We start from the raw sequence: 11,904 nt of genomic DNA, 5'->3' as shown, positions 1-11,904 counted from the left end.
TTTCTTTTTTGTCATTTAAAAAAAAAAAAAAAAAAAAAAAAATTGCCAGCCAGGCGTGTTGGCGCGCGACATTAGTCCCAGCACTCAGGAGGCAGAAGCAGGCAGATCTATATGAGTTTGAGGCCAGCTGGGGCTCCAGGACAGCTGGGGCTACAGGGAGACCCTGTCTCAAAAAAAACAAACAAAAAAATTGCCCAGTGTGATTTTCTTTGTTTGTCAGGAAAGGCCCTTTCAGGCTCCAGAGAGGAAAGTGATATCTGATTGTTTGATTTCTTAAAATGTTGTGTTTAGTTATGAGTCTTCATGGTGTCTTCCTCCCTCTCTCCACCCTGCTACCCACTTCTCTGCCTTGATGTCCCCCTTCTTGTATTCTGTCACTGGTCTCCAGGAATCCGCCCAAGACCTTGCAGACTGTGCAGGATCAAGTCATCGTCTTGGATAGTGCCTGGGGCGCTCCCACAGGTGTAGTGCTCCGCTCCACCCAGCTGAGATCCATGCCCAGCTGTAGAGATACCAGAAGCCTTGTCTGCCCCCTGCCAACCTTCACCATGGCAGTGAACTGTGATATTGAAGAACTTCACTTCAGACAGCCTGGGAGCCTGGGGGGCATTCCAGAACTCCAAATCCTGGATCCAACTGTGTGTCCAACCTTCAGAGATACCATGATTCAGGCTCAACTCACCTAGTCTTCGTGGCCTCTCCAGACCAGAAGTTGAGAATTCTATCACAACCTGTGGCAGCTACAACTCCAGACACTTCCAAGCCTGCTAGAGTGCAGGGTGACAAGATCTGGGTCATCAATAAGGACTGCAGCATCTTGGGCACCCTCAGTTGGGCCCAAGCTCGTGGCATTTAATCACTAATGGTTCCTGAAGCAACCCCTTCTAATTTCCAGTGAGTCAACTGGAAATAATATCCAAACTAATAAACAATAAATTGATGCACCCATGCGTGGAGCATCCTTGTCTGAGGTTAGTGATGGGGCCTAAAGCATAATGTTCTCTGGTCAGGAAAGTGCTCTGAATAGCTTGGAGGGCCCTTCTTCATCACAGCTCAGTCTGACTATGTAAGGAAAAGGGACAGTAGCCAGGCATCTGGGTCTAAAACACGAGGTCACAGAGCCTATCCCTGCCCAGGACTTTCTATGAGACTTAGGTATGACAGTTTATAAAATGGGGATGACAGGGAGGCCCTACTCAGAGAGCAGGCGGACAGGTGTAGGGTGCCTGCAAAGTGTTAGAAAGTCCCCGAGGTCCCTTCCCCACTCTGGGAGCAGTGTTTATGTTCACAGTGTAAACAAATCTCAGAGGGGACAGATGGCTCAGGTCTAAGAGGATTGTCTCAGTAAAGCTCCCTCTAATTGGATCCTTCCAGCAAGATGAGAAGCCACCCCTCATTCCTGCATCACTGGCAGGCCTGAGAACACCAGGCCTCACCAGGTCCGAAGCTGATGAACAGGGGTACCCTGGGGGCAGAGCCCGGGGACGACCATGTGCAGGCAAGTCAGAGTCTGTACTTGTCATGGACCAGATTTCCACCTCCCCTTCATAACCATTCACTCCTCCAATCACCCATTCCCAGGGTAGGCAATGGTCACACTCTACACTGGGTTTTGAGGCTCAAAGAATATGAGCCTTTGACACCTGGGAGGTCATCACTGCTCCACAAGATTGTAATCACAAGGTGAAAAACTGAGGGTGAAGTGCAGAGAGGTATGAAAAAAAATGAGAAACTTAGGCACAAAGTCAGTTAATGAGACGGAGAACCCTAGCTAGAGAGAGCTGGGTGCATGAGGTATGTGTGTACGGGAAAGGTGGTGTGTGTACTATGGTGTATGTGGTACATTACACGTGTGCTGTTGGTGTGGTATGTATGTTATGGTATGTGTGTGTGTGTGTGTATGTGTGTGTGTGTGTGTATGTGTGTGTGTGTGGTATGTGTGTGTGTGTGGTATGTGTGTGTGTGTGTGTATGTGTGTGTGTGTGTGTATCAGAATGAGGTAGAGAGGGAAACTTGAGAACTGGAGCCAAATTCAGCAACTGGATAATACTGGGGGCCAGAGATGAAGCAGATTAGAAGGGCCAAGAGCATCACCAGGAGCTTGGAGTTGTCTTGAGAACAAAGAAGAATGAGTGTAGGAGAGAACGCAGGCAGCAGGAGCTACAGTGCTACAGTGAGCTGCCACTGCAGAGGTACCAAAAGGAAGAACAGGCTTTGGAACAGCAGTGGAGTGACCTCATGCCTCCAGGTTTCACGGTCAGTGGAGAACACATCCACAGTCGCTACATGGTCCTTTCAGACCCTCACTACCTCCTGCAGAGGCGCCTCCTCTCTAACCAGCAAAGGGAAAGCTGGTGGCTCCTGTGTCTTGTCCATCATCCTTATCTCCCCTCCATGCCTTCCTTTCAAAAAGGTAAAGAAACATGTAAGACTTCACACATGTGGTTAAGTCGGCCAAGTGGAACAACTCAAAGGCACAGATGCAGTGGTAGAGCCTCTTCTGGAAATGGGCACAGCAAGGGAAAGCACACAGTGGAAGCCCCAGTATCTCTTAGGGGGTGGGGGACAATACAGTTAACACATACCAGTAATAAGAGGACACAGCCTGCCCTTGGAGAAGAGGAGTGGCTCCTGGAGTGGGGACTGTGGTGTCCCAGCTAGGAACCACTTGCTGCACAAGGGTTCAGTGGAGGTCAACCTGACAGGATGCCAGCCCCAGAGCAGCTCAGGCCATAAGCAGAACTCAAAAGTGAACTGAGGATGAAGGACCTGCTCCCCCTGCCCCCTCCTGTACACCTGTCTTTTCCCTGAGGATTAAGGGAAATCCTGAGACTGATTTCTAAGATAGGACTTAGCTCACTGTCAGGCCTCACCAGAGGCCATCACTCCAGGAGGCCAGTGCTACTTCCCACAAAGACCAAGTGTCTCCTTTCTTCCTCAGGGGCTTCCAGCACCTGCACTGTGGGCTTTTAAAGAGTCTCAGCAGTGAAGAACTTTGCTCACAAAGAACAGACAAAGTCATGAATGTGGCTACTCATGCTTGGGGAGAAACTCTAAACATGTATGAGTGACTTAAAATAGTATTGGAAGTTGCTCATTGCCTTAGTTGGCTCCTTGAGGAATCTAGGCATGCTTAGAGGATAGGAAAGGGTCATTAGAGAAAGTGTACTATTTCCATGGCAACTAAAGGAATTCACAGTCCCTGAAGGGGTGGGACTGTTGCTGTAGTTAATAGATCATGAGTTTCTGAGGCAGGTTTGGGGATCAAACAACTCTGTCACACACCTACTGTGACATTGGAGGAGGGCAGGTGACTTCTCAGACCTTTGGGTTTCTCATCTGTAAAATGAGGCTGAGACTACCCATCATATCTCCCTACTCATGGTCCGGGGTAAGCCAACTTCCAGGGCTCTGTGGAAGTTTATCTTCATCACTCTCTCCCCATGATGTTCCACCACAGGCCCAATGCAGCAGGATCATGGACTGAAACTTCATACTGTGAGCCAAAATAAACCTTTTCCCTCTGTAAGTCAGTCATATCAGGTATCTGTTAGAGTGACAGAAAGCTGGCCAACACAAGGGCTTACTATGCTAACACCAAACGGCCTGTGAATGAAACCGAGTCCCTTCACTGGATGGTTCACAGAACCCAGGGAAGACACACAAGCAGAAAGATTATAGCTCTGGTCTTTTATTCTTAGTGTATTTTTCATTCTTATTTGTTCTTCATTATCGTGTGATTTTTTCTTTTGTTAATATATACTAATGATACATAATAGGTTTCATTGTGATATTTTCTTTGTACTATTATTTTTATTTTATGCATATGAGTGTATTGCCTACACATGTGTAAGTGTACCTGTTGTCATGCAGTGCCCACAGGGGTCAGAAGAGGGTGTCAGATCCCCTGGAACTGGAGTTACAGATGGTTGTTAGGTGCTATGTGGGTGCTGGGAATCAAACCCTGGTCCTCTGCAAGAGCAGCCAGTGCTTTTAACTGCTGAACCATCTCTCCAGCCCCTCACTGTGACATTTTCATGTATGTATGTAATATATTTGAATCACATTCTTACTTTCTCTGTTTCTGTCTCTCTCTTTCTTCTCTCTCTCTCTCTCAGACACAGACACAGACACACACACAGACACATACACACACACACACACACACACACACACCATTACACTCTCTTGTCTTTTAAAGGTTCTAGCATTGTTCCAAGCAGCAGCCAGTTCAGGTAAGGATAAAGGTGTGCCAAGGATGAAAGCCCTCGGGAGAACAGATCTTCTTTGATGTGTTCCCTTCCAAGATACAGCCATGTAGCAGACTGAGACAGTAAAGAGGATAACTAGAGGATGGGACAGACCAGCCAATGCTAGAGATCTGCCCACCTGCATGACTGTCATATTGAAAGGTCCACTCAACAGTCCAGGACTCAGTTGGCTTGCTAGATGGTATTTGGGCCACTAGGCAGATGAGGGAAACAGTACCAGCTGCAGAGACCTTTAGTTGAAAGGATAGACAGGGCCTCAGACAGGTAGGGAGCGTAACGGACCAGAATTGAAGGAAACGGAAGGGAAGGGAGGCTCCCACCCTCCTACCCTCATGACAGAGGAAATTGTGGCAACCACTTTAGCCTGGCCTATACCTAAATACACAGTGGATACAGGAGACCATGTTGCAGAGAAGACATCATCCAGGAATCCCCAGGAACACTGAACAGCTGAGCTACTAACTCCAGAGCCCTCTACTGGGAAGGAAACTCAAGACTTCTAGCCTGATGGGTACACTTAGGTGAACTTGGCAAAGGATAATCCTCAGGACCTCATTTGGGCTGGGATAGACGCTTTCTAACACAGTCATTTCTGAAGCAAGTATACCAGATACACAAGTGACACATTCCAGCCCACTCAGATCCCCTTTATCTAACAATACCACCACTGCTCAGTATGAAACCCCACCCTCAACCAAGGCTTCTCTATCATGAGCAGTCAGCTTGTTGAAATTTGGCAACTGGACAGAGTAGCTCAAGATGCCAATGTACATAGACAGAAGGCTCACCCATCCCAGATATCAGGGCCAGAAGTGGAGACACTTCCAGCTGGTAAATTTCCCAACAAGAAGGGGTCAAGCTGTCTACCCCCCTTACTGCCTCCTGGGGTTCCAGTCATCAGTAACACAAACCTAATAATGGGAACCTGCTCCTTCTTCGGCACTAGAGGGAGCATGGAGAGCCCCAGCTCAACCTCACGCTTGCATGCACATGCTGGGCAGGCATATTTACACACATATTATGTGAGGTAACATCACACATAGTCAATCAAGTTCAGATGCAGATGACACATGATGTGTGTGTGTATGTGTGTGTGTGCGTGCGCACGCGCGTGCACGCAAATGGTTCTGCAAACTTATTTTGTAGAACTTACATGTCTGAGTTTGTGGACAGCTGTGTGGACAAGTATGTGTGTGGACAGAGACTGTGGCTTAGTATGCTCTGGTAGATCAAATAGTGGCAAAAGTATGGACTTGCACAAGAGCTTGGGCTGATGTATTGGCAGAGTGAGCTAGAGCACACATGAATGCCAGGTTGGCAGTTGACGCTCAAACGCTCACTTATTGATAACTGAACCAGTTGCTATAAATAACTCAGACGAACAGCTCCAGTACCTGAATTAAATGTGACCTGATTCAGAAAGATACAGCAGTGGCCATGGAGGGAGGTCCTGAGGGGGAGGGGAAGGTATAAAGCTCATGAATCACCCTGCAGGGGTGATAGGTATGTTGGGGGCTGGGGGACTGCTGTATCTGAGGCTTCTCAGGGGCTACAGGGTGAGGACCAAGCCCTGTGTATAAGTAGATGATCCCCTCCCAGGTACAGCCACCTGAGCCCTCACACCATATATTTGGGGGTGAGGAAGATTCTTTAAGGAAAATATAAGGCCCAAGTATGAATTTACAGCTAGCTATAGAAGGGATAGATGAGTGACGTGAAGCCCAGAGATTAAAACTTCAGTAGCTTTGTGACCATTTACCTAAATCACAGTTCCTATTTTTTCATTTTTATTGAGTTTTTGTGCATTTCATACAGTACTTCTTAGTCACATTAAGATCACCCACCCCTATCTGCACTCCTCATATCCCCCCACTGAGTTTTATGCATTCTGTCATATATGTTAGTTTTTATTTTAAAGCCAGTCCGAATTGGATATGACTCCAACCTCTGCCCCTCACCGGCTGGATAAGTGACTTGCCCTCTTTTAGCTCTAAGTTAAATGAAACAATGTGGTTGAGACTGAACACACACACACACACACGCACGCACACACGCATGTGCCCTCTAGCATGTGGCCACACCTTCTCTGCCCCTCTCCAGTGCAAATCTATTGAGTGATCCTAAGGCAGAGGAGTCAAAGACCTGAAGGAATCACTTAGTGAGGAGATGGTGGACAGGATGCCGAGGGAATGGGATCTTCTCAGCCCATCAGTAAGACACTTGCTCTAGGAAGCCTGGGCTCTGAGTGATCTCCAGCAAGCTCGTCTTGACCTCTCTATGTAGGACCTGGCTCTGTCCTACCACTTTTAAAGTAAAGATGCAGAAATATCTGCAATGTCCTATATACATTTTCAGCCACAGGGCAGAGGATTCAATACAAAGGCCTTTGGTCAGACTCAGCAGAACTTGCTGCACTTTTTTGGTGAACTGATTCAGCCCCTTTCTCTTGATCATTGAATCCCTGACCCTTACTAAGAGTTGATCAGGGAGGTCTTGCTCAGGGAGTTATAGGTGCTCTGCTTCCTTGAAGGCCCCTGGAAGAGGAGGGTGCTGAGACACTAGCTGTGGAGGCCACCCTCAGGAGCAGAGAGTCTCCTTTGTCTGAGGACACACCATCTCAAGGGCAGCCTGCAAAGTAACTGGCAGTGAAGTGACTGTCCTGTGTCCTGCTCACCCCCAAATGGTAAATGGTCCAAGAAGAAGAAAGGATCAAGTTCTGTCTCCAAGCACTCTCCAGTGTCAGGGCAGGAGAGTGAGGGTCCAGCCCAGGAAACCCCTGGATTTTCCTGCTCCCCTCCCCCATCCCAGGTGAAGTCCTGATTCCTTCCTACTGCCTGTGTCTCCCCACCCTTGCTCTTTTTTTCTCACTCGAAACTAATGAGCTTGATTGCATTGATAAGGCCATGCCGTCTCCATCCTCTTTTCTCTCTCTTCTTCTTTGTCCTCCTTAAACAGAGGCTGGGCTATTTGCCTGCCTGTTTTATTTTCATGAATGCTTCTCTCAGACAGATCTGCCAACTCCCTGAAAGTCACAAAACAATTTTAAAACGGGAAAATATCTGTGCAGTCGGAGCACCACCAAATTCAGGGACCTTAGGAAGCCCGAATTTCTTGAAGTTGGCTCAAGGCAGCCTGGAGCAAAGCACTCACGCCTCCCTGCAAAGCTCCACCTCTGGGCCCAGTGCTCCTGGGTTGCTTGGGCACAGGGGGCGTGGTAGGAGGGAGCTAGTCTTGTCTCGCCCTCCTGCCAGCTGCTCTAAGTTGGTCCCTCAGCTCTGCATCCACTAATTGGTCTCATTAGGCAGCGGGTTGGAGCCCTCCAGCTGCGCAGATCCGCCCGGTGTCATCCGCTTAGTGCCCTCGCACCCCCGCTCACCCTCCCCGCTCCCCTCCCGCTGCCGCCACCACCAACACCCACATTGTCATCTCCGCTCTCCTCTGGTGCTCAGAGCATGCTCCGAGGTCCCGTACCCGGCCTCGGCGATAGCCAGGCTCCGGATCCAGCCGCGGAGACATGAGGTGCGGACCTTGGGCGGCCCTGGCCGTGGGGCTGCTGCACTTCTGCCTAGGTGAGTGCCCGGGCCGGGAGGGTGCGCTTTGGCGCTCCTGGGGATGTGGGGGACGCGGGGACTGAGGCTGCACCGTACACTTGCAGAGTGAGACCACTTCCAGTCGCGGGGTGGGACAGTAGCACGCTCCGGAGCCCCGCTGCTGGCCCGGCTTCAGACTGAAGATGGGAGGCTGGGGCTGCTCTGCTGACTGAGCAGGACAAGGGAGGGAGTCTTACCTTCTAGAGTGACCTTGGACTGAGCACTGTCCCTCTGAACTCCGCTTTGCAGCCAGCACTTTGATAGGGCGGGATTGTCCTCCGCCTGGTTTCTAGGTGCCCCTTCCCATAGTATGTGTCCCCGAAAAGCTCAGGGTCAGCCCAAGTGCACCCTTCCCAAGCGCACCAGGGAGGATCGTGGGTGGACTTGAGTCAGACACCTAGACCTCCCTCATGCCCAGTAGCAGGACCTGACAGGTGACTTGGCTGGTGTGAAGCTGCCTCCTGGGGGTGTCTGGGTGCCTGTTCTCCTGTCTTCCTTCTCTTTGTAGCCCAGGCCAACTTCGCCCCTCATTTCTTCGACAATGGAGCAGGCAGCACCAATGGAAACATGGCCCTATTCAGCCTCCCGGAAGACACCCCTGTAGGTGAGTATGGAGTCTTGGACGCAGCCATTGCCAGGGGAACCTCACCTCCCCAGAACTCAGGGACACAACCTGTGACTCCTCTGAGCCTGTGGTGGCATTCATGCCAGTCGGGACTGACTCCCAGGGCTGCCCTGTTTGTCCCCTGAATGCCCCAGGGTAAGGACAGGAAAGGCCACTACTGCCATGGTGACCTAAACTGGATCAGTCCTGGAGACCAAGATGAGGACCCAAAGATGGGGTGAGCTGGCTCCCTCTGCAGCATGGGAGTGGCTTGCTGCTCCTTAGGGGCCTGTGACCTTGAGCAAACAGTTACCTTCCCTCCCATCTCTAGGTCTTAAAATGATTGAAAAACTTCCAACTGGTTAAGTTACTAGAGTGAGGGGAGGAGAGAAAGATTCACACCCTGAGCTTCACCTTGTCAGGATTTATCTAGACTTGGGTAAAGAGCAGAATAAAGGTGTCTGCATTTCAAAATCCCGGAAGAGCCAGTTCCCCACTGGGGTGCAGGTCTCACCCCCTGCCTAGGTGACTCTGTTTTCCTCTCCTTGTATCCTTATCCTGGGAGTCCTCCAGTTTGGGCTTCTGGAAGAGGACTCATTCAGACAGAAGAAAAGTCACTGCAGTGAGGCACAGCCTACCTGAGCCCCTGCATAGGCTCTATTACAAATCACAATCTGGAAAACGGCTGATGATGTGACATCTGATATCTGTGGAGAATAAAGATAAAATGGGATCTAGCCAGCAGGGGTGAGGCCAGCCAGGAGCACATGGATGGGGCTGTCCCTTTGCTAGTGAACTGAATATCACCTATGAACAGCTGAATCCTAGTTCTGAGCATCTGCTACTTGCAGGAAGAGTTGAGTCCCAGGTTCTAGGTATCCCCGTGTCTCCTTCCAGGTTCTCATGTGTACACCCTGAATGGGACTGACCCTGAGGGAGACCCCATCTCCTACCACATCAGCTTTGACCCCAACACTAGAAGCGTCTTTTCCGTTGATCCCAATTTTGGAAACATCACCCTGGTTGAAGAGCTGGACAGAGAGGTACTGAAATGCGCAGGCAGTGATTGGGGGTTTCTGCTTGCCAGGTGTTCAAACACCTCTGTGGTTTGTAAGCTCCCCTGCTGCTCTCTGCAAGAGGGGAATGGAATGGGGAGGGGGTATAGGGATACTGCAGCTCTGCCCCTAGGTTGCTTCCCAATAGCAAAATTCTCTTTAGCTTCCCTCAAACACCTCTGTGGTTTGTAAGCTCCCCTGCTGCTCTCTGCAAGAGGGGACTGGGATGGGGAGGGGGTATAGGGATACTGCAGCTCTGCCCCTAGATTGCTTCCCAATAGCAGAATTCTCTTTAGCTTCCCGAGGGAACAGTAGAGCTTCTTTCAGGGGCACCTGCCAGTCCTGCTAATCTTTTAAGCATGTTTACCTAAAAAATCTGTTTGTGCTCTGAAGTCTCTGAAAGGAACCCCCTAAAGTGTTTTATCCAAGCCTCCTTGGAGGGATCCCACAGCCACAAGGAGCTCCACAGGCTGGGCTCCAGAGGGACTGAGAGAGTGCATCCAAGTTTGGAAATGTTACTCCCTGTGGATATTTCTGAACCTGGGATGATAGAGCATGAGTTTCCTCCAGAGCCCACTGGGTACCTTAGTTGCCTATATAACTGGACCTCTGCTGTGGGGATGCTGCCAGCTCCCGTTCCACTTGCTACAAGTCAGGGAAGGGATGGAAAATGGGGGCTAAAGGGAAAGGCAGCACTCAGGGACTGTGGTGAAGTCCATGAAGTCAGGATAGATGGATGCCAACATATTATCCTGCTTGTGTGGGAATCTGGCGACTTCATAGAGTTCCCACTATGTCTTAGGGAGCACTTGGGACAGAATACACATGAACCAGTGCCAAAATCCATAATGCAGAGAGGTGTGGAGCGATAAGAGAAGGGAAGAGAAAAAGAGAAGATAGGAAACTCCCTCAGGCACACCAGGGTTACCCTCTCCCCTTCCTCTAGCAGTATAACATTTTCTGTTGGGGACACAAGAACCCTTCTGGGTCTGTTTGAATGCCTGACAAAATCTCAAATAAGTCCTGGCAGGAGGCAGCTTCATCAGGCTTTACACACTGCCCACCCCATCCTACTCCCAGGCTCCTTTGATTATAGCCTCTGATGGGGCAGAGAGCTCAGCACAGGCTCAAGTCAGCATGTCAGACTCCAGACATTTACTCAGTCCTTGTGCTTCACAGAGAGAGGATGAGATTGAAGCCATCATCAGCATTTCGGATGGCCTGAACTTGGTGAGTCCGCCCTCAACACAGCATTGGGGCCTGAGAAATGTGTAGATCCTCTTGCAGCAATGGGAATCCCTGGACAACCCAAGCCCAGGCCAGGAAAGGCCTGCCTGTAGGGCCCACATGAGAAGGCCCCAGTAAGGACAGAGGGGAAGGCAGGAAGGGAACAGGCAGACAGCAGGTCCTTTCAGCTAAGCTTCTCACAGGTCTCACCCACACTCAAGCATGTTCTCAAATTTGTCTGCCCATTCCCCATCTGCCAACTTCTATCACTGACTCTTGGCTCCTGCCCAGTCATGAGCCAAATGCCTGGCACCCAGGTATTCTCCCTCACTTCTTCCCTACCCCCACAGCCATCACTTTCTGCCAGGTCCATCAGTCCTGCCCAGGATAATTGCAAGAGGCCCCAGGGGCTTCCTGGGCATCCACTCCATATCCAATGTGCTGTCACAGCTGTCACTGTGAAACCTAGATCTGGTCACACCCCAGTTCTGAAAGTGCCAACAGCTGGCCTTTACCTCCCTCGGGATGAAATCCAAGTTGTTCTTCAGGGCCTCACTGTCAGGTGCCATCTGCCTCTCCTGGCTCTTCTCACAGCCATCCAGCCAGGATCTTCTGTGCTCTGAATTCCCTGTGCTTCTCTTTCCTGTCTTGCACACTGACCTCTGCTTCCTGGCTCATATCTACCCATTCCCTCTGGCAAACCCACTGAAAGACTGATGCCCCCTGTTTCAGAAACTCCAAGCTGCCCATGTCACAGCTCAGATTCCTTGCAGGGCTTCTGCCTCTGAACGCCCACTCAGCCAGAAGGACACATATTTACAGGCCATGGTGCACATAACGCCCCCAAGTAGTTCTGTTCAGAGCTCTGCTCTCTGGACTTTGGCTTCACATTGTCACTCTAAATGGCATCTCTATGTGTTGATTTCTGTCTGCCCCATATCTAAGTCACCATGATCACTGAAAGTTAATGTCCCATCAAATGAGCTTCTGTCTCTAGGGTAGAAAACAGTGCTTGACATCAAGTTGCTTAACAGTATTTGTTGTATGAAAGAATAAAAGAGTAAGGAGAGGAGAAAGGGAGAGAATAAAGGGAGGCATAATAGGACCATATACCTGGAAGCGTTAGAGGCCACTATCTTTTTTTTAATATATTTTTA

At 49.9% G+C, this 11,904-nt stretch overlaps 2 protein-coding genes across 2 annotated transcripts in view; both read left to right on the top strand.

Annotated features, from left to right (window-relative positions):
* The window catches only part of CUNH10orf99 (chromosome unknown C10orf99 homolog), a 7,366-nt gene extending 6,605 nt beyond the window's left edge, over positions 1–761 (top strand). Inside the window, exon 3 of the mRNA XM_008835595.2 lies at positions 389–761. Coding sequence (XP_008833817.1) covers positions 389–468 — 80 coding nt within the window. The 3' untranslated portion in view covers positions 469–761. The remainder of the gene's footprint in view (positions 1–388) is intronic.
* A 6,736-nt stretch (positions 762–7,497) lies between these two features.
* Positions 7,498–11,904, top strand: part of Cdhr1 (cadherin related family member 1) — a gene marked incomplete in the record, with an annotated part of 23,247 nt that continues 18,840 nt past the window's right edge. Inside the window, 4 exon segments of the mRNA XM_008835594.2 lie at positions 7,498–7,840; positions 8,370–8,465; positions 9,363–9,508; positions 10,700–10,750. Coding sequence (XP_008833816.1) covers positions 7,786–7,840; positions 8,370–8,465; positions 9,363–9,508; positions 10,700–10,750 — 348 coding nt within the window.

Source organism: Nannospalax galili, unplaced genomic scaffold (assembly GCF_000622305.1).
Source record: "Nannospalax galili isolate Female #2095 unplaced genomic scaffold, S.galili_v1.0 scaffold57, whole genome shotgun sequence".
NCBI classification, from domain to species: domain Eukaryota; kingdom Metazoa; phylum Chordata; class Mammalia; order Rodentia; family Spalacidae; genus Nannospalax; species Nannospalax galili.
The sequence above is the reverse complement of the archived record's forward strand: the minus strand, read 5'-3'. Positions and strand labels throughout refer to the sequence as shown.